The sequence below is a fragment of the Thamnophis elegans genome, chromosome 14, assembly GCF_009769535.1.
Source record: "Thamnophis elegans isolate rThaEle1 chromosome 14, rThaEle1.pri, whole genome shotgun sequence".
NCBI classification, from domain to species: Eukaryota; Metazoa; Chordata; class Lepidosauria; order Squamata; family Colubridae; genus Thamnophis; species Thamnophis elegans.
In genome coordinates, this window is record NC_045554.1 from 7,412,412 (window position 1) to 7,434,618 (window position 22,207).

Genomic DNA, 22,207 nt, shown 5'->3' on the forward strand with positions numbered 1-22,207 from the left:
GGACCTCAGGAACCACTAAATTCATAATTTTAAATCCCACGGACCACTCATGTGATCTGCTTAATGACCAGCTGGGTGGGTGTGGCTAGGTGGCCATGTGACTGGGTGGGCATGGCCAACTCGTTGTCATGTCAAGGGGCACTTCGCCAGCCTCTACTCGCCCCTCCACTCCCAACCACTCCTCACCTGCTCGCCCGGGCTCCTTAGGGCCCCAACAGGAAGCAGTTGCTGGAGCTTAACAGCCCCTGTGAGAAAGAGTTGGCAAAACAATTCAGTTCCAATTGGATCTGACCGAGAAGGAGGCTCAGCAGAAGCATCTCACTGAGGACTACCAGCATAGGCTATCCAAGCAGAGGGAAGACCTGTGGGAGTGCAAGGCCAGGTGCCAGCGCCTGGAAGCTCAGCGGGCTGAGATGGTCAGCCAGTTCCAGGAGATGATGCAGTCCCACTGGAACGAGGCCCTCTGGCTCTTTGCCACTAGCGGTGGTTCCCTCCAGCCTTCGCCCAAAGCCCCCCACCAGGAGGCTGAAGCAGACCCCAAGTCGGAATTTCTGCCCCCCTCCGACCCACAAAAAGACCCCGAAAGGGGAGACTCTCTGCAGCAACACAAACCTTCATTGCACATATCCGTCCCAGGGGTCGTAGTTTGAGGACCCCTGATTTAGTGCAATATAAAAAATGCAAATAATCTTTCTGCAGACCACCCAAATTTTCTCGCGCGGACCACCAATTGGTGACCGCTGGACTAGAAGACCTCCCAGGGTCCCTTCCAACTCTGTTATTCTGGGACTTGCAAAAACCTCGGGAACTTGATTGGGGGGGTGGGTGTCAATCGGAGTTAATATCCCAGAGGCTGAACGTGGAAAATGGCATTGATCACAGGGGGGGGGTTCCCCTGTGATTGAAGCCTTTGAGATTGGGGGGGTGTCCCTCCAACGCGGGGAGAGTCCTGCGAGGGGAGCCTTTTTTTTCCCCCTCGGCCAGCAGGGGGCGCTGCGGACCGCGGAGCCGTCGAGGAGGCGGGGCGGGGGAGGAAACAGGCGGGGCGTGGGCGGGGCCTCTGGGACAGCCCTCCCCAGCCGGGAGGGGAGGGAGCAGAGCCGAGGGGCGAGCGGGACAGTTTGGCGACGGGCTCGGAGGCTGCAGCAACGCGGCCCGTGGGGCGCCGCTGGTTCCGCTCTATGAGCCCGGCCGGGGCTGCGGCTCCGAGGGCCGGTCGTCGAGTGCCGCCGCCGCCGCCAGCAGCATCGCCCAGGGGCCGGCTGTGATCCGCGGGGGGCTGCGGAACCCGCCCGCCGGCCGAAGAGAGACGGTGAGTGCGGGCGGAGGATGGGGAGGCTCTGGTTCCCCGGGATCGCAACTCAGGAGCCCAGGCCGGCTCAGGGGGCTCTTAAGTTTCTCTCCTCCCCGAGGGGCCGGGTGGGTTTCCAGCTCTGCCGATGCCCGTCGGTTCGGCCGCGGAGGATGGGGATGGTGGAGGCGAAGGGAGCGGGCTTTCAAGTGTGTGTGTGTGGGGGGGGGGTGATGGGTCTTGGAGCCCGGAGCGCTCACTGGCAAGGGAGACTGGCTTTAAAGTAGGGGATGATGGGTCTTGGAGCCTGGCATTGTCGCCAGGAAAGAGGAGGGAAGCTGGCTTTAAAGTAGGGGATGATGGGTTTTGGAGCCATGTTTTGTCGCCAGGAAGGAGGGAAGCTGGCTTTTAAAGTGGGGGATGATGGGTCTTGGAGCCTGGCATTGTCGCCAGGAAGGAGGAGGGAAGCTGGCTTTTAAAGTGGGGGGTGATGGGTCTTGGAGCCTGGCATTGTCGCCAGGAAGAAGGACTGAAGCTGGCTTTAAAGTGGGGGATGATGGGTCTTGGAGCCAGGTTTTGTCGCCAGGAAGGAGGCAAGCTGGCTTTTAAAGTGGGGGATGATGGGTCTTGGAGCCTGGCACTGTCGCCAGGAAGGAGGAGGGAAGCTGGCTTTCAAGTAGGGGATGATGGGTCTTGGAGCCAGGTTTTGTCGCCAGGAAGGGGGGAAGCTGGCTTTTAAAGTGGGGGATGATGGGTCTTGGAGCCTGGCATTGTCGCCAGGAAGAAGGACTGAAGCTGGCTTTAAAGTGGGGGATGATGGATCTTGGAGCCAGGAAGGAGGGAAGCTGGCTTTTTAAAGTGGGGTCTGACCGGAGGGTCGGGGACTGCAGAAAGTCGTGCAGACGCAGCCCAGGCGCTGGAAAAGCGACGGAGGAGGAATCAGCGCCAACCCCCCCCCCCCTTTCCAACCTGGCTGTCGGCTGGGCTTAAAGGAAAATCGGTCCCTGCCTCGCTTGCCCCGAAAGAGGAGCGCGGAGCTCCAGGGCGCGCGCTTTGCAGTGCGGGGAGCGGGGCCGCTTTCGCCTCGTTCCGCGGGTTTCTTGGGACTGGCTCTCGGGGGGCGGGGGGGGGCGCTAAAAAGAGAAGAGCCTGGCCGTAGCTGGAGGGCACCTGGAGCGAGAGGGATCGAGCTATAAAGACCCGAGAGAGCCCTTTAAAAATAACTCTAAAGGACGGATGGCCGCAAGTGTTCCCGAGGAAGGGCGAGGGGAGAGGACCGGAGCTGCTGAGCGCTTTTTCCGTCTCCTGCGCCCCTCCAAAGAGTTTAGGACTACACCTCCCATCCGCCCCGGTCAGACGGAGAAGGGAGCCCCCCCCCCCCCCCCCAGTCCGCCTGGAGTTCTGACGGCCGGGCTGGATAAGGGGTTGCGAATCAAAGGCGGGTTTTTTTGCGCTTTGCGTCGCGACAATGAAGGCGTGGAGGTTTCCAGTTCGGGATTGGGGGGGGTGGGGTGTATGTGCAGAGCAGAAGCGACGGCTGGTAGGGCGAGGGGGGGGGGAGAGAAAGATTTCCAAAGATCCGTAGGATATTTGGGGGAGGGGGCGGTGGTCGTAATCAGACGGGACAGGTTGGATTGGATGACCTCCGAGATCCCTTCCAGCTGTCTGTCCTTCTAGGATTCTATAAGGGGTCTCCTGCTTGAGCAGGGGGTTGGGCTGGATGACCTCCGAGGTCCCTTCCAGCGTCTGTCCTTCTATGATTATGTAAGGGTCTCCTGCTTGAGCAGGCGGTTGGGCTAGATGACCTCCAAGGTGCCTTCCAAGTGTCCTGCTATGATTCTGTAAAGATCTCCTGCTTGAGTAGGGGGTTGGGCTGGATGACCTCCGAGGTCCCTTCCAGCTGTCTGTCCTTCTATGATTATGTAAGGGTCTCCTGCTTGAGCAAGCTAGATGACCTCCGAGGTGCCTTTCAAGTGTCCTGCTATGATTCTGTAAAGGTCTCCTGCTTGAGCAGGGGGGTTGGGCTGGATGACCTCCAAGGTCCCTTCCAGCTGTCTGTCCTTCTATGATTATGTAAGGGTCTCCTGCTTGAGCAAGCTAGATGACCTCCGAGGTGCCTTTCAAGTGTTCTGCTATGATTCTGTAAAGGTCTCCTGCTTGAGCAGGGGGGTTGGGCTGGATGACCTCTGAGGTCCCTTCCAGCTCTGCCCTTCTATGATTCTATAAGGGGTCTCCTGCTTGAGCAGTGGGTTGATTGGATGTACCTTCCAATGTCCCAATTTTTTTCTACTTGCCTTTTTTTAAAGTGCCTTTGAACTGCTAGGTTGGCAGAAGAAGAGGCTAGTTAGGACTGTGAAACAGGAGGCGGAGATGTGAAAGGGTTAAGAAGGAAGATCCAATGTTTGCAACAGCACCCTGAAAGGTTTTGCAGTCTTTTGTTTTTGCCTTGTGCTTCAATCACTGGAAACTCGCCTTGGATAAATCTTGAGCTATCCCATAATACGTTCCGCATCCAATGGACGAGCTTTTGAATGCCACAGAGTTCTTTTGCGGAGTTGGACATTTGAGGGGTCTGTGTGTCGTTTATTTCCTTCCACACCACCAAGATATCGTTGCTGAAAGGGGTAAATCAAGGGTGACCAACCTTGGCCAACTTTAAGACTTGCTGACTTCAACTCCCAGAATTCCCCAGCCGGCCGAGTTGAGGTCTACAAGTCTTAAAGTTGCCACAGTTGGACACCTTTGGTTGAAAGGTACAAGAGCTAGCTGGGGAATTCTGGGAGTTGAAGTCCACCAGTCTTAAAATTTGCCAAGGGTGGATACCTGTTCTGACCGAGGCTTCCCAAGAGCATGGAGCAAACTCCTGGTCCTGACAAAAAAACCCTTTTATTAATTGGCTGTGAATTCTGCTCATTCGCATCCAGCAAAGTCTTTCAAGGGAGGATTTACAGTCACAGACCTCATCTGGCTTGGAAAGCTGCCAGGCTGATATCTGCAAAATTTGGCAAGGAGTCTCGGAACTAATTGTCTCCTGCAAACTCCACTCCCCTTTTGCTCCTCTTTTATTTCCTATGGGAGGGGCCCTTTAACGTCCACCTGTGGCCTTACTCCCAAGTCGACCCCTGTTCTTTAGCTGTTCCCTTCATCTGGCAACTCTTCGCATGCGCACACTGGGAAGAGGCTCCAGCTGTTCTTCTGCCTCACTGATGTCTGACTCTGGAGGCAGCCGATAACTGGCATACGACCCTGGCCTGTTCTCTGCCTCCAACGCAGAGCCCTCGTCCGAGCCTTCCCCAGACTCCAGGACTGGCCCGTGTTCCTCCCCAACCTCCTTTACTCTCTGAATCTGCTGCCACATTATCTCTGGTCTAAAGGTACAAGAGCTAACTGTGGAATTCTGGGAGTTGAAGTCCACAAAAGTTGCCAATGCTGGACACCCCCTGATGTAAACAAACAGGGTTGTGTAGAAATGCTGGAGGTGGAAAAGGATTCCCCGGGCTCCTTTTCGAGTCAGACACTTCCTTGGGCCATTTTGGAAAAAAAAATCAGAGAGTGGATGGAAGCTCAGCCTATGGTAGAAAACAACATTTCCCCCTCTAGATAGCTCAGGCAGAAGTCAAACCGGGGTGGGGGTGGGGGTGGGGGGAGGAGGAGGAAATACATGCATCCCATCTTCAGCTTTTCCGAGAGAATTTGCTTGGTAACAGAGTGATGGTTAAATCCACAGACTGGAGGTGGGGGAGATGGAGGGATTTAATCAGATTTAGGACAGTCCTAGAAAATGGGGGTAGATATCAAGATTGTTGTTGTCGAGTGGAGAAAACAGAAGGTTGCGTCTTGATGGAAAGCAGTGGGGGGGCTGGGGAGGAGGGAGGTTAGAGATCAGGCTTGGGATATTTATTTATTTGGGATATGGCACAGACCCCATGGATTACGGTAATAAAATTATATAGAAGGAGCCCAGAATACACGTACAATGGAAATATGTAGTGGTAAGGTTTGAGGAATGCAAATCTATATGCATATATGTTATGGGGGACGTGGTAGCTCAGGGGCTAAGATGCTGAGCTTGTTGATCAGAAAGGTCGGCGGTTCGAATCCCTAGCGCCGCGTAACGGAGTGAGCTCCCGTGACTTGTCCCAGCTTCTGCCAACCTAGCAGTTCAGAAGCACGTAAAAAATGCAAGTAGAAAAATAGGAGCCACCTTTGGTGGGAAGGGAACAGTGTTCCGTGCGCCTTCGGCGTTGAATCATGCCGGCCACATGACCACGGAGACGTCTTCGGACAGCGCTGGCTGTTCAGCTTAGAAACGGAGATGAGCACTGCCCCCTAGAGTCGGGAACAACTAGCACATATGTGCAAGGGGAACCTTTTACCTTTTACCTTACAGACCCCATGGATTACGGTAATAAAATTATATAGGAGTCCATAATACTACGGGACATGTACGGATGGAAATACGTAGCGGTAAGGTGTTAGGAATGCAAATATATGTAAGTGCATATATAAGTTACAGATTACATTTTGAAGTAACGTGGGCTCGTAAGAACAGAACGCATGTTCTATATATTCATTAGGCCGTTTATCCAAGGAAGCGTGGCTTTCGTTAGTTGGAGAAAGTCTGTTTATCCTGCCTCAGATAGAGGGAGGGAGAAATTGAAATGCAGATAAAGGAATGATCCCAAAGAGCCTACTAAATGGGGGTCTGTCCAAGGGAGGGTGGGAGGTGTTGTTGACACAGCTTGGAGGAGATGATTATGGATTTGTTCTCAACGCTCCTCAGACCTGACCCATCTGAGAACGAAACCTCATTTGGTGTAGAGGCGTAAAAACGCCAAAGCGAAACGCACCAAAAAAAGGCATTGTTGGATCGAGAAAGGCAGATTTTACCCGCTTATGCGTGAAGTTGTAGGTGGGAGGAACCTCTGGGTTGGAACCGTTCGGGGAGAAGACATGAAGTCAACTCCACGCCTTTGGGGTCAGGTGGTGGAGTGAGTTATGTGCTGGCTGTGTTGCACTTGTGGGGCGGGGTGGGGGAGGAGAGGGGAGAGGAGAGAGAAAACAAGGTTTTTTTGGCAGGCAGAGCAGCCACAGCTGGAGATGGCGGAGTTCACTGGGGTTGCTGCTTCTTGGTATCAGGCTCCTAAAAACAACATTAAAAGGGGAAATCGGGCGAAGAAGCCGCTTTGTTTAATCTCCATGGGCAGGGATGGCTAAATTTTTCCCCACCCAAGTGCCCAAAGCGGGCATGTGCCCGAAACCCCCAAAATGTTCGTGTGCAGCCCACTGTGCATGAGCCCCACCCCGTGCATGCCCCCCACTCCCCAATGCATGCACACACCCACACACCACACCCTATGCATGTGAGGCAGAGACCTGAAGAGCAGCTCGCTGCTGGGAGGCGCGTGTACATTTGCGACGGAGCTGAACTGGGGCGAAGACTTGTGTGCCATCAGAAAGGGTGCTGTGTGGCATCTCTGGTGCGCATGCCATAGATTCAGCATCACGGTCTAGGGTGTGCTGAAGTCCACAGGTTTGGGCCAAAGCCGCTGGCAATCTTGGCTAGCGGTTGGCTCAAGAGAAATCCAGTAATGCTGGATGCTCTTGGCCTCTTCCTATAAATGCTAATTTCATGTTTCTTTAAAATAATAATAATAACTAGGAGGATGAAGGATACGGATTCAGGGTGTTGGTACAATTGTGAAGGTGCCAAAGCAATTTTTTTGCAGTTCAGGTGGCTACGAGAATAATCCCCAGGTGCCCATTGTAGGACAGCTATTCGGTTACCCCAGGCCTGCTGATGGGGGTCCTGTTTATATCATCCTGGGATCCTGAGGACAGAAAGGCACTGCAGCCCAGGATTATGGGTCTTGCTTTGTGGTCTTGAAAGTCCTGGACTCAGCTCTGGTTTCTCCACGCGAAAGAATCAGGGACCAGTGAACCCCCACTTGTGGTCTTGTGGGGGTTTGATACAAGTCCACGTCCTGTGATGGGGATCCAGACTGGAGAACATCTAGTCCTTCAGCTGCTGAACTTCTGTTTATCCCCTGGACAGTAACGGCTGCAGCACAAAGTTTCCCCACCTAGTGCAAGCCCCCAAGTTTCCTCTGGTCAAGTGCGATCTGGTGGGATCCAGGAGACGCGCCTTCTCTCTTGTAGCACCTGGGATAGGCTGCTTCCTTGGATTCAAAGGGCCTTGGCCTTTCAGAAGGTCACAAAGCCATGGCTCAGCTTCCTAAGTGGCAGAGCAATAGATGAGTTTACCTTGGTGTTATGATTATTTTAATTCTGCTTTGGGTTCGTTGATGGGAGGTTTTATTATCCACCTTGTTTTTGTGGATCATTGTTCGTTGCCCAGAGTTGACATGTGAGATAGGTGGCCATATACATTTTCTAAGTGAAAAAGTGGTACCTTCCCTCTCAGATAGAGACCAACCCTGAAATCCATGGGTTTCCAACTATTGTCAAACAACCATAAGTAGGATGCCTTCTGGGTGTGATGGAGACCAAGTCTAGAAGCCATGGTTTCCTCAACCAGTGTCCACCATCCATAAGTGAGGTGCCTTTTTTATTTTGTGATGGAGACCAACTCTAGAAGCCATGGTTTTCCAGCAAATGTCCACCATCCATAAGTGAGGTGCCTTCTTTCTGTGTGATGGAGATCAACTCTAGAAGCCATGGTTTCCTCAACCAGTGTCCACCATCCATAAGTGAGGTGCCTTTTTTTCTGTGATGGAGACCAACTTTAGAAGCCATGGTTTCCTCAACCAGTGTCCACCATCCATAAGTGAGGTGCCTTCTCTCTCTGTGATGGAGACCAACGCTAGAAGCCATGGAGTTTCCTCAACCAGTGTCCACCATCCATAAGTGCAGTAGCTTCCTTCTCTGATGGAGACCAACCTTAAGCAAGCAATTGACAACGCTTCAAACTCTGGGTCTCTCTCTACTCCTTAAAATCTGGTTTCATTCCAGATTTCCAGGCAGGAAATTCAACTGCTACTGTTTGGCAACCCAATGAAATGCAGGTGGCCTCCTGGTTCTTGCACAATCTCTGGAATGTTCCAGGTTGATTCGCAGAGGGGTGTGTTTGTGTGTGTGTGTATGTGTGTGTGTGTGTGCTGAGATCGTTTTGTGATTCAAGTGCGCCAAAGGGAGCTCTTGAACATGTGACCAGCAGAGCCTGCTATATTTGGGGAAGGGGGATTTAATGGCCGAAATCCGCATCCCGCTTGGATTCCAGTTGGGCTTAAGTCTTCTAAAAATACCCCCGGTGGCATTTTTTTTCCCCATCCCTACCACTGTTCCTCTGCATTGGGTCGCCCAGCAGCAGAAGTGCAGGGCTGACAGTCCTGCAGCATTACGATGCAGAAGGAGAGGAAACAAGTCAAGGCGTTTGTTTATTATTATTATTATTCTTTGCACGCCAAGCACAATGTCCTCATCCGTTACAAAGTTCAGGAGTCGCATCTCTCTTCGGCAGGCCGATCATCAGCTCTTGTTGTGCCTCCGCGATCTCCCCCCCCGAAGCGGATTTTTTTTCCCCAATGTAGCTGGGAAGAAACTGGGCAGAATTCCCACTCGTTGCGATATTCTCCGGGGGAAGGAAATGGGGAGAGAAATGTCAGAACTGCAGCAAAGGTTTCGGTTCTGAAGTCAGAGTAGCATTCTTTCCCCCCCCCCTTTTTTTTTTTAAACAAATCTTTTGCAGCAGTACTGCAGTGTTCATCCGAAGCCTTGAGAAGCTGAAGCGTAGATGATGGTGGCCGTTGTTTTTATGGTCCAGAAAGTCAACCCAAAGTCTTGGTCGCCCCAGCAACAAGTCCCAAGTTGACTTGGCAACCTGAAGGGTTGACTCATGGCAATTAGGTGTTGTTGTTAGTTTGAGATATTTCACTGCTCAGAAACAAACAAACAAGTAAGTAAATTACCGTATTTTTGGGAGTATAAGACACATTCCCCCCCCCCTACATTCGGTGTGTCTTATACTCCGAATGTAGCTTTTTCAAAGCTTTTTTTTCAGCCCAAATGAGTCGCTAACGGGCTTCCCCTGCTTTTCTCGTTGCTTCTGACGATCAGCTGTGCTTTAGAAGCTGTTTTTTTATCCCCAACCAGGGACCCATCTCAGGCAGGGAGAGGAGTGACTGGGAGCGGAGGGCGAGCGGCAGGGCCAGCCAGTGATGGGACAAGGAGCTGCAGCAGAGGGCCCAAAGAGCCGCATGTGGCTCCGGAGCCGCAGGCTGCCGATCCTGGTCCTAGAAGTAGGAAGTAGCAGGCAAATGATCGTCTTTACTTTCTTTTCCTTTTGTTTCCAGGTAGAAAAAATGTCCACCTTCCTTACGGTTGGCCTTCTCCTGCTCTTTGTGGTGGACTATGGTTCCTCTGAGAACTCCAGCACTCCACGAGGATGTGGACTGGATCTCCTCCCTCAATATGCTGCCCTGTGTGATCTGGATGCCATCTGGGGAATTGTGATTGAGGCTGTGGCCGGCGCGGGAGTCCTGACCACGCTGCTCCTCAAGTTGATCCTGCTGGTGAGGCTGCCCTTCATCAAAGGCAAGGAGAAGAGGAGCCCGTTGGGCCTCCATTTCCTCTTCTTCTTTGGGACCTTGGCTCTGTTTGGCTTGGCCTTCGCCTACATCATCGAAGAAGACGAGACCATCTGCTCCATCCGCAGGTTCTCCTGGGGAGTCCTCTTCGCCGTCTGCTTCTCCTGCTTGCTCGCTCAAGCCTGGCGGCTCCGGAGGCTGGTCCGCCACGGCAAAAGCCCATCGGGATGGCAGCTGGCCGGGATCGCCGTCTGCGTTGCGCTGGTCCAGGTCATCATTGCCTCCGAGTGGCTGATACTGACGATTGTGAGGGAGGGGAAGCCGGCCTGCCGCTACGAGCCCATGGATTTTGCCATGGCTTCCATTTACGTGATGTTCTTGATGGTGGTCACCTTGTCTTTCTCCTTCTTCACGTTGTGTGGGAAATTTAAGAAGTGGAAGAAGAATGGGGCGTGCCTGGTCGTCACCAGCTTCTTCTCCATCCTCATCTGGGTGGCTTGGCTGACTATGTACCTGTACGGTAACAAGGAACTGGGGAGAAGAGATCAGTGGAAGGATCCCACTCTCGCAGTGGCTCTGGTAGCCAATGGCTGGGTCTTCCTGATCTTCTACGCCATCCCAGAGGTCCACTGTGCCATCCTGCCGTCTCAGCAAGAGAACACGCCCAACTACTTCGACACCACGCAGCCACGGATGCGCGAAACGGCTTTTGAGGATGACCTCCAGCTTCCCCGGAGCTACATGGAGAATAAAGCTTTTTCGATGGACGAACATAATGCAGGTGAGCCTCTGTTTGTTTGGGATAGGGGCGGAAGATGCTTGTCGTAAGTCGTAATAATGTGGAAAGATCGACCGAATAAAAATCTGAGAATGGAATACTTTAAAGTAGCAATGACTGTTGTGCAGCAGCTACCAAAAGAGCCAACACAGTTCTAGGCTGCATCAACAGAGGGATAGAATCAAGATCACCTGAAGGGTTAATACCACTTTATAATGCCTTGGTAAGGCCACACTTGGAATACGGCATCCAGTTTTGGTTGCCACAATGTAGAAAAGATGTGGAGACTCTGGAAAGAGTGCAGAGAAGAGCAGCAAAGAGGATTAGGGGACTGGAGGCTAAAACATATGAAGAACGGTTGCTGGAATTGGGTGTGTCTACTTTGATGAAAAGAAGGACTAGGGGAGACATGATAGCAGTCTTCCAGTATCTCAGGGGCTACCACAAAGAAGAGGGAGTCAAACTATTCTCCAAAGCACCTGAGGGTAGAACAAGAAGCAATGGGTGGAAACTAATCAAGGAGAGAAGCAACTTAGAACTGAGGAGAAATTTCCTGACAGTTAGAACAATTAATCAGTGGAAGAACTTGACTCCAGAAATTGTGAATGCTCCGACACTGAGAGTTTTTAGGAAGAGATCGGATAACCATTTGTCTGAAGTGAGGTAGGGTTTCCTGCCTAAGCAGGGGGTTGGACTAGAAGACCTCCAAGGTCCCTTCCAACTCTGTTATTCTACCCTATTCTAAACATCTCCTGATCCGCATAGCTACAAGATTGAAGCTGCCCTTTTGGTCCCAGGCCTCTTTGCGATGAATTGCAATTTAGTCTAGATGCCATGCGTCATTCCTGTTTGGCGCAGGAAATTCTGCTGGAATCCTTAATAGCAAATGTTGAGGAGAACAATGCCTCTCCCTATGCTGCTGAACTACACTACAGTTCCCAAAATCCCTCAGTCCTGGCCCCATTAGTGGAATTATAGGAATTAGAATTCAGCAACATCTGGACAGGAAGGGATCCAGTGGATTTTCTTTCAGACTAATCTGAACAGCCATTTGACTGCTTCGGAAGAGAGATCTCCCATTTCTTCCCCTTTTCTTCCTTTCCTTTATGATGGAAGGTGGCAGAAATTGACAAGCTGTGAGACTAAAAGATTTATTGCTGAACAACCCTGCATCTGGGTTTCCTTTTCTGCCAGCTGAACCAATATCTTTGCACTCTGAAGTGTGCAATGTAGCACATTGGCTTGATCTTAGTTCAATAAAGCAATACAACATTGATTTACAGCATCCTGACATTATTCCTAGGAGAAACAAGGTAGAACAAATCTATCATTTGGTGTTTCTTTGGCATTTAAAAAAAAAATCATGCACCCTCATGAAAAAAAATTACCGGCCTGTATTTTGATAAGATTCCTTTTCTTTTTAAATCTCACTTGCCGCATTGAGCGCATGTGTCCAGCCAAAGCAAGCAATCTGGAATAGCTATTAATTCATAAATGAATCTAGGAATAAGCTCAGTTCGACATTGTGGACTTGACTCTAAAGACAGCGGAAAGGCCAATGCTCCAGTGGGATGTCCCAATTGAATGAGGTTCCACCACAAAACCGTGCTCGACTAAACCGCATCCAACTAAACCGCGTCACTGACATCAACAGGGCGACAACAGCACGGAGACAGAAGCACGCTGTAAACCCTAAACCTAAAAACCCCTAAACCTAAACCTAACCCCCCTAAACCTAAACCTAACCCTTAACCTAACCCTAAACCTAATCCTTAACCTAACCCTAAACCTAACCCTTAACCTAACCCTAAACCTAACCCTTACCTTAAGTTGAATTGGCTTGCTTTCAAAGCGCTATTTAAAGCGCCCTTCTTTCTCCGCGCTGGCTGTTGTCGCCCTGTTGATGACGTCAGCGATGCGGTTTAATCGGGCGCGGTTTAGTCGAGCGCGGTTTTGACGGGTCACGATTGAAAGATGCTTAACTCATAGGAAGGGTTGAGTTGCTTAGGAGAAAGATCGTGTTATAAAAATTTCAAAGGGCTTCCAGCTGATCTCAGTCCCTGTCCTTTATAATTTTCTTCTACTCTCATGTATGCTTCACCAACTGTCACTTTCCATCAACACCTGTGTACATTCCTTCCAGTTCCTCATTTCCAGCAGTTTTATTCTTCCTGTTTTTTAAGCGTATCCATACAAGTGCACGGTTGCAAAAACACGTTTCACAGTTAGCAACGGCGCAGCAGGATTAGAAATATTTCTGGCAAATTTTGAAATCATCCTAGCTGAAAACTTTGGTTCATATCTCTTTCTTCTGGTACCTGCTATCATTCATAGGGCTTATTGAATCCAACAGATCAATAGGCTATATTTCTTTTCTTTTTTTTAATAGAATTTATTTTTATTTTCAAAACAAACACAACACATAAAATCTTCCCTCTTTACATACTGTAGAAAGTGTATCAGTTGGTTACAAAAAGGCTTTCGTGCATCTCTTCCACAGTCATGAAGCATAATTCATATTAACTCAAGAATTTTAACTCAAATATTTATACATGTTACCCTTAAACCTCCATTTTTATTTGACTATAATTATTTAAACGTCCTTCATCATAAAATATACCAAGATTTAATACATAACCACATACTGGCATTTCATTTAATATTTCTACAATCCTCCAATAACACTGAATCCTTGTGTCCTATTCTAGCTAAACATCCATAATATTTAATAACAAACTTTTCTAATCCTCCTTTCCAAATAGCTGTTGGCAATTTTCATCTAGTTTCCTTATATTATACTCATACATATATATAGGTTGTCATCATTATCCCTCCTTTATTTGACTATATCCTGTGTCATAACATTTTCCCTCTAATAATAAAAACTTAAATGTATCTAACTTAATACTTTTTTATTTAATTTTATTTATTTAATAGGCTATATTTCTTGATTCTCACAATAGGCAGAGTCTGGAGGTGGAGTCAGGAGAGGAATTAGCCTAGAGTCGTCACGTTCCCGCAACCTCTGTTAACTCTTATCTAGCATCAATTTAAGGCTATATTCAGCAATAAATCAGTAGACAAGTCACTTTTTTCAACACTTATAATTTTAAACACTCACTAAATAAATGATTCTAAATCAAGGACTACAAGTAATCTCCAGTAATCTGCCTAATCAACTTTTATAGTTTCCTAGATGAGTGGATATCAATTAGGAAGTGCATTTCCCATGTGAACCAGGAACAGGAGAAATAATTTCCTAAGATTTATCTCAAAAATTCATCCTATGCCATCCGTAATTCTCTGTATCATTGTCAAGTGGGCCATCTTTTGACTTCTTTAAGATTCAGGTGTCTAATGTTGCATACATTTTCAGCTGTCTCCCATTGTGGGTTGAACTGAAATATTAAATATTTAATGATGACCTGAAACAAATTCTCTTACACCCCAAAGAAGATCTTGATAGTATTTGTGAAGCCCCACATTCCTAAAGTTTTAAAACTAAACCTATTTTTTTTAAAATTAAATAGATTGTTTATATTTATTGTGGAGGGAATATTTCTGTCACATTTGGCAGACACAGTATATTGCCTATATCTGTCTGTCTGTCTGTCTGTCTGTCACATTTTTGCTGATAAATAAATGGAGACTTGTATAGATCTATTTCAAGCTATTTAGCTCTCATCTAGCCATATCCTTGCTGGGACAAGGGAAGCAGTGTACTCCCTCCCATATTTGGCCATACCAGGTGCTTTGACAAAACACTTAATCATTCCCCTGGCTCAGCTGATAAGGGAGGAGAACTTGTGGCTTAGAGGTTAATACAACTACCTAATATGTAAAAACAGCCCAAGTTCAAATCCCAGCAAGGGTATGGCTGGCTGATGAGAGCTAAATAGCTTGAAATAGATCTATACTAGTCTCCCTTCATTTATTTATCAGCAAAAATGCAACACACACACACACACACACACACACACACACACACACACATATATATATATATCCCCATTTTGGTTTAAATTTCTCTGCTGTCTAAGAAATATTTCAGCTTGTAGCATATGTGTATGGCTTCACTTTGAGGTGAGGTGGTGCCAGGTATGAAAGATGGGCCACCTGTGAAGATTCAATTAATCTGATTTATAGTGACTCATGCCTATGTACCGGAATATTCTTAACAACCCAGGCACCTGCTTGGAATTAGATAAGAATCAACAGGATTAAAGGAGAATTGGACTTAATTCACTCGTGGCCACATAAGGATTCTAGGCTAATCCCCTGTTTAACTCCACCCCCAGGCTCTGCCATTCCTTCTACAGGTGGAAAACTACAGATAGGTTTTAACTCCAGGCAAGACCTAGGACAGTTCCAGTAAGTTGGAGCTGTCCCAGGTCCTGCCTGGAGTTAAAAATCTTACCTGTAGATCTCCACCTCACCTTAAAGCCGTCAATGAAGAACTTCCGTCTGCTTCTATTTTTGTTTCCCCCACCAAAGTCACTTCTCCCTCTTTCTGTCTTCTTTCCCCCCTCCTCTTCCTCGGTTTCGCGCAGCGTTACGGACGGCGGGATTTCGCAACGGCAGCTTGGGAAGCCGTGCAAGCGCTCCCTTCCGAAGCAACGTCTACCAGCCCACCGAGATGGCGGTTGTCTTGAACGGTGGGACTGTAAGTATCAAAACGGGATGCGTAGAAGAAGCTACCCCTTAGGGGAAAAGGCTCAACCGCCGTTTTCAACTCAGAACTTCCTTCGGTTGGGATGCTTGCTGATTATTGGGGAGCAGGGGAGAATGATGCGGGGGGGAGGCGGGGGGGTGATGCGGGAAGCTTCAACGCCCAAGGGATGCATGCAGGGCCGAATTCCAAATTCCGTGTTGTTGAGCCAGTCAAGTTTTGCTTTGCTCAAATTGTTCTCTGGGCGCTGACACCAACTACGCCCTCTCTTCTCTTTTGAGGGGAAAGAAGGAAGAATGATTTGATTCTGTCCATTTCCTCCCAGGCGAGTCGGTGAAAGAAATATTGGCATGGTCATTAAATGTTCTTCTGGTCTGAGAAACCAGAGATGACGTCTCTAGGAAAGCTCACCCACTTCTTTGTCCATTAGCATTGACCATTGCTCCTTTTCCCAACCAATCACCGCCTCGTAATTTATTTTTTTATTTGTTTGCCAAACTACCATCCATTGGTGGTGTCCTCCCTTTAAATTTGGGCCCTTCTCAAAGACTTCCTACCCACAGCAGCCCAAGTCCCTGGTGCTGGTTGCTTCGAAAGATTCCTTCAACGGAGGAATCTATATTATCCCCTTGCCTAGGGTCAACGTTGACCAAGAAGCTGCCCAATCGCTTGATCCTTTTCGCACTCCTCTCCACTTCTATTGGCCCACCAATGATGCTCCCTCCCACCTCCCAGCTGCTTAATTGTCACACCCCATGGCTCTGCTGCTACTGCTGCCCCCCTGTGGCCTGCTTCAAAATGCCACTCATTTGGCTTCTGCTCCATTAGAACTTAGGTTCGTATTCCTTTAAGTCAGCTATGGACTCCATCGGGCAATTTTCTGTCCCCCCCCCCATTTTGTTGGGGAGGAGGTGGTGAGGATGGGGAAAGAGGTGGATGTCGAAAAACATACAGTTGGTCTCCTCCAGAAAGGATATTTGAAGAGCCTTAGTGGCGTAGTGGTTAGAGTGCAGTACTGCAGGCTACTTTCTGCTGGCTACCGGCTGCTTGCAATTTGGCAGTTCGAATCCCATCAGGCTCAAGGTCGACTCAGCCTTCCATCCTTCCGAGGCGGGTAAAATGAGGACTCAGATTGTTGGGGGCAATATAGGCTGATTCTGTAGACCGCTTAGAAAGGGCTGGAAAGCACTGGAAAGCAGCATATAAATCTAAGGGCAATATAGGCTGATTCTGTAGACCCCTTAGAAAGGGCTGGAAAGCACTGGAAAGCAGCATATAAATCTAAGGGCTATTGCTATATTCAGTTCAGCCAGGAACAGAGGGATTTGACATGTGACTCCACTCGGAGTGTTTTGAAGGGTAATAAATCCCGAACGATCCTCATCTCCTGGCTGATTTTATCGGCAGCAGCTGGCTTTCTGGAAGCTCACAAGCCCCTTTGCAACTTTTTAGCCAAACCCCAATGGGGTGTTTTGGGGTTTTTTTGGGCAGGTGGGAAGGTGAAAATAGAATAATGTGGGCTATTAGGTGTTGCTCACTCACAGAAAGGGTCTCATTAGGGTCTCGGGAGTTGAACGCCTCGGATCAATTCAAGGCAGTTAGAACCAAGTTAGTGAAAATAGAATCTGTTCCATGACTAATGGAGGAGGAAGAAGAAAAAGCAGAGGTAGTCCTTGACTTACAACCATACATTTAGTGACTGTTTGAAGTTACAACAGCACTGGAAAAAAGTGATTTATGAGCCACAGTGGTGCAGTGGTTATAGTGCAGTACTGCAGGCTACTTCTGCTGATGACTGGCTGCCAGCAGTTTGGCAGATCGAATCTCACCAGGCACAGTGGTTAGAATGCAGTATTGTAGGCTAACTCGGCCGACTGCCAACAGTTCGATCCTGACCGGATCCAGGTTGACTCAGCCTTCCGTCCTTCCGAGGTGGTTAAAATGAGGACCCAGATTGTTGGGGGCAAGAGGCTGACTCTGTCAACCGCTTAGAGAGGGCTGTAAAAGCACTGTATATAAGTCTAAGTGCTATTGCTATCATGACTGTTTTTCTCGTGACCATCGCAGTATCTCAGTGATCAAAATTTGGAGGCTTGGCAACTGACTCAAATTTACGATGGTTGCAGCGTCCCGGGGGGGGGGGGGGGAGGTTCCACGCGATTTCCCCTTTTGTGACCTTCTGACAAGCCAAGTCAATAGAGAATCCAGATTCACTTAACAACCACCTTACTAACTCAACAACCGCAGCCATTCGCTCAACGTCTGTGGCAGAGAAAGGTCGTCAAATGGGGCAAAGCTCACTCCCCCCCACAGTCTCGCTTTAGCCCAACGGGAATGTTGGGCTCAATGGCGGGTCGTAAGTCGAGGACTGCCTGCGCAAGGCGAAGGGCAAAGCAGAGCCATGTCATGTCGCTGAGTGTTATAAATGCAGGAATTTCTCGACGCTCCAAAATGCTTAATCATGGATGTATTATCCTTATTTCCAGATTCCAACCGCGCCACCGAGTTACACTGGAAGACACCTTTGGTGAAAAGCTTAGAGGTCATAGAGGAAGAGAGAGACAGACAGACAGAATCCATTAACAAAATATTGATTGCCCACCCCCTCTACCTCCCCCCCAAAAGTGTGTGTTTTTTGTCAGAGGGAGGAAATCCATCGGGGAGGCTTGTGCAAAGTCCTAGAAACTGAGAGCTCGGAGTTCTTGTCTCCTTTTTTTTTTTTTTTTAATAAAATGAATAAATGGAACAAAAAAGAAAAAGAAAAAACATGAGCACTGTCAAATCGATAAGCTAACTACCAGGAACCTCCGCGGTGCAATAAGCAGCTGACCGATTTTAAACAGTAAACCTAGGCACATATCTTCTTCTTTTTAAAATAGAAAAAGGAGAGGGGGGGGAGAAAAGGGCTCAAGTAGCCAAAATCACAAGGAAATTTGAGAAAGCAGGAAGACTTTGGGAAGGGGCTAAAGGTTTTTAATTCAGGTAATCGTGCTTCGTGTGTGATTTGTCCACACAAGGGGGACTTTTGACTTTTTTTGCTACTCTTTAAACAGCATTCATGTGTGTGTGGGAGGGGGGAGAGAAATTTAGATCAGGGATGGTCTCCAAATTCAACAACTTTTAAGACTGGTGGACGTCCACTCCCAGAATGCTGGATGAGGCATTCTGGGAATTGGAGTCCACCCATCTTAAAGCTGCAAAACTTTAGAGAGCCCTTTTAAGATGGGTGGACTTGATGCTGGGTGAGGCATTCTGGGAATTGGAGTCCGTCCATCTTAAAGCTGCAAAACTTTAGAGAGCCCTTTTAAGATGGGTGGACTTGATGCTGGGTGAGGCATTCTGGGAATTGGAGTCCGTCCATCTTAAAGCTGCAAAACTTTAGAGAGCCCTTTTAAGATGGGTGGACTTGATGCTGGGTGAGGCATTCTGGGAATTGGAGTCCATCTATCTTAAAGCTGCAAAACTTTGGAGAGCCCTGATTTGGAGCAGGGGTTCTCAACTTTTTAGGATGGGTGGACTTGATGCTGGCTGAAGCATTCTGGGAGTTGGAGTCCGCCCATGTTAAAAGTGTCTGACATTGAGAAAGACCAATTTAGAATAAGTTGTGGGTCTACACTATGGAGCCTCGAGGGACAGACAAGGTATTTTCTCTTGACGCCCAAGGTGCTTGGTGTGTGCTTGTGGGGTTCCAGAGCAGGTGGCAACAGGGACCTAAAGACAGTGGTGTCTTCACACAGACCCTTCAAAGTTCTTGAAACCACAAAAGTTTTCACCCAACTCCTCTTCTCCCAAGAAGCAATACAGAGCAGTTGACCATCAGTGGTGTGCTTTGGTAGGACCAAGGAAGCCATCTGCCCTGCCTTCCCGGATGACCAAGGTCACAGAGGGGCAAAGTCTCACAAATTGTGTCTCCAGAGGGGGGAAAAAAACAACTGGTGTCAGAGAGGTAGCTAAAGGAGAAAGAGAACACATGGGAATGATCCCGCCAGGCTTCCCAAGAGTTTCCCCCCAAAAATGGAAAATGTATCTCGGTAGATCACCAAAATGTATTGTCCTCACCACAAATTCAAACCCAAGGTCCTTCTCACAGGCTAAGAAATCCTCTCCACGGGGTGACCTTTAAATCCCCCCCCTCTTCACTCCCAACCTTAGTTGAACAATGAAGCCTCGTGGACTGAAACGTTGTTTTGCACATCGATTGCCTTTTCTCGTGTGTATCTGGAACGTTGGGTTATCATTGCTGTTATTGTTATTATTATTCTTTGATCGTTTTCACATAGATGTTGGGATCTCTTCCTCTCCGTGCCGCCCTCCCCCCCCCCCCGCTCCTTTGCCACGACCCCCTAATTCTTTCTCTGCCTTTTCACATTGCTATGATTTCAATGAAGTTTGGGTGAAGCATTCCTTTCGTGGGTGAGCATTTTAAAGCATGTAGATTTGCCATTTTTACATTCGGCTGGCTAGCTAGCACCTGCTTTCTGCTTTCCTAGAGACTAAAAAAAGCAAATCTGATTTGCTTGGTTGAGAAGTGTGTGTGTGTGTGTGTGTGTGTGTGTGTGTGTGTGTGTGAGAGAGAGAGAGAGAGAGAGAGAGAGAGAGAGAACGAACGAACGAACGAACGAACGAACGAACGAACCAGGGAAAATATCTCAAAGGATAGAATTTATTTATTTTTTTGCACTTGTTCTAAAGAGATTCGCTTTGTAAATGGGGAATTGACAGTGATAACAGAAATAAGATTGCTGAATCCTTCAGATTTGCAAACCTGATCGCCGGTTCTTGGGGGGGAGGGGGAAATGAAATGTAATCAATTGGTGTGTGAGGATTTTTTTCCCCCTTTTCACATCCCCGGTTTTTAATGTAACGAATTCTAAATAGATTTCATCCTCCTCATTAATATACCCAACCTTGCTATCTAGGTAATATTTCTGTAGGGAATAAGGGGGTGAACTGTCCAAATGTTATTTTATATGTCAGTTTCTTGCACTCAGAACTGTCCATATTAAAAATAGGCATTCTGTCTTCTCAGGAAAGATTCTGAAGGAATCTCTCTCTGGCATGCTAATTTTCTACATATAAATATTAGCATTAGGCATAATAATAATAATAATAATAATAATAATAATAATAATAATAATAGTAATATGTGAGGGCAAAGGGATGTAGTGGCTCAGTGGCTAAGACGCTGAGCTTCTCAATCAGAAAAGTCGGCAGTTCGGCGGTTCGAATCCCTAGTGCCGCATAACGGAGTGAGCTCCCATGACTTGTCCCAGCTTCTGTCAACCTAGCAATTCGAAAGCACGTAAAAAATGCAAGTAGAAAAATAGGGACCACCTTTGGTGGGAAGGGAACAGCGTTCCGTGCACCTCCAGAGTTGAGTCATGCTGGCCACATGACCATGGAGACGTCTTCAGACAGCGCTGGCTCTTCGGCTTTGAAACGGAGATGAGCATCGCCCCCTAGAGTCAGGAATGACTGGCACATATGTGCGAGGGGAACCTTTACTTTTACCTATGTGAGGGCCGTTTACCGTTAGGTAACACCGTGAACCAAGAATTATTCTGAAAATCTTAGAACTAGTAAAAGGTCCGTTTTACCTATCAGTGATCCTAAAGCCAATCTCTATTCGGACAGAGTTGCAAGGAATAGGGAAATAAACTCCTTGTCCCATCAAAATTTGGTGCACTTTAATGTTTTGCTAACATTGTTTTTCTTTTCTTCCTGTTAAAGAACTGCTTTCTTTGTTTATGATTTATTTGAGTCTTGTTGCTGTTCAGCGGAAGGAAGGGCTGTTATTAATTTATGTATCCGCTCTTGTCAGCTTCGAATAGCCATGTTTAGTGTGGAGGGAAAAAGCAGTGTGTGAAAAACCTTGAAATAAATGTGACGGTAGGTGCCACGTTGAGGTGCCACGTCGGTGCGCTGTGCAAGGCACAACGTTGGCATCACCTCTATGAGAACCTGGCTTATTTAGGAAGGTAACTGGTGTAAAACCAGCTAGTGTGTGAAATACACACTTTTTTTTTTGTTCTATGAATTCTGAGTTGCTCTTGTCGCCATGATTGTTTTAGCAAATTTAAATAAAATTGCCAAGTAGGTAACAGCAATAATTTTTGTGGCCCGCAAAGGTTTACATACTGTACAAGAGAAAAAAAAAATGCATTGTTGTGTTCCAGGGATTTGCAAAATTTAATTGGATGTAAATCTTATTTCATTGTGGAAAAAGTATGGGGAAAAATGGATCATTTGCCGTTTTCCTAACCTCTGTTTAAAATACAAAGCAATATTTTTAATATATATAATTTAACTATGTGTGGCTGCTTCACACACTCACACAGATTTGCTACGTGCAAAAATGGGGTTTTGAAACTATTTTTATTACCAAAATGCATATGATGAACCTGGGGTAAAGGCTTGGAACTAATTACTTTTCCTTGTTGAATGTGGACAAGAGGAGAGGGGAGGGGAGACGAAATTGTGTTGTTTTTTAACTGGAGGAAAAGGCCATTTTTAGAAGGTTCTGAGGCTGTCCGATTTGTGTTTATTTTTATTTTTTTTCTTTTAGACAAGGAAGGATTTAGCGGTCCTCCTTCCCGTAAAATCAATGGCAGTTTGGGAGCTTAAAAGACAGGGTTGGACTCCTTCTAACCTCTCCTGTGAACCTGGGCCGTGCCTCCTAGTGGTGGGAGGCGTGCCGATAAAACTATAAGAAGGGATTATTATTTTCTCAAACTATCATTATTATTATTACTATTAATCTATGGTTTCTGTTTGCTGCTGCTGCAACTCTTTCCCCAAAATACCTCTTGTTAGAAACCTTTTTAAAAGACACCCTTGTGTTGAGTTGTATCTGTTTGTGTTAAAAGTTAACAAAAAGTTGTATATGATGTTTGCTTTTGGTCAAAAGTTGTGATGAATGTAGA

General features: G+C 47.6%; 1 protein-coding gene across 1 annotated transcript; it reads left to right on the forward strand.

The window, feature by feature from the left end:
• The first annotated feature begins 1,115 nt into the window (after nucleotides 1–1,115).
• GPRC5B (G protein-coupled receptor class C group 5 member B) lies at nucleotides 1,116–18,007 on the forward strand. The gene is made up of 4 exons (XM_032231371.1): nucleotides 1,116–1,312; nucleotides 9,604–10,618; nucleotides 15,166–15,278; nucleotides 17,771–18,007. The coding sequence occupies exons 2-4, from the start codon at nucleotides 9,613–9,615 to the stop codon at nucleotides 17,813–17,815; spliced, it is 1,164 nt and encodes a 387-aa protein (XP_032087262.1). The 5' UTR covers nucleotides 1,116–1,312; nucleotides 9,604–9,612; the 3' UTR covers nucleotides 17,816–18,007.
• The last annotated feature ends 4,200 nt before the right edge of the window (nucleotides 18,008–22,207 follow it).

What these genes read in the sequence shown, in the direction of transcription:
- GPRC5B (XM_032231371.1), top strand. Translation starts at nt 9,613, where the DNA reads ATGTCCACCTTCCTTACGGTTGGCCTTCTCCTGCTCTTTGTGGTGGAC. An exon ending in GATGGACGAACATAATGCAG is followed by an intron (nt 10,619 to 15,165) that starts GTGAGCCTCTGT and finishes GGTTTCGCGCAG; the next exon opens with CGTTACGGACGGCGGGATTT. An exon ending in TTGTCTTGAACGGTGGGACT is followed by an intron (nt 15,279 to 17,770) that starts GTAAGTATCAAA and finishes CCTTATTTCCAG; the next exon opens with ATTCCAACCGCGCCACCGAG.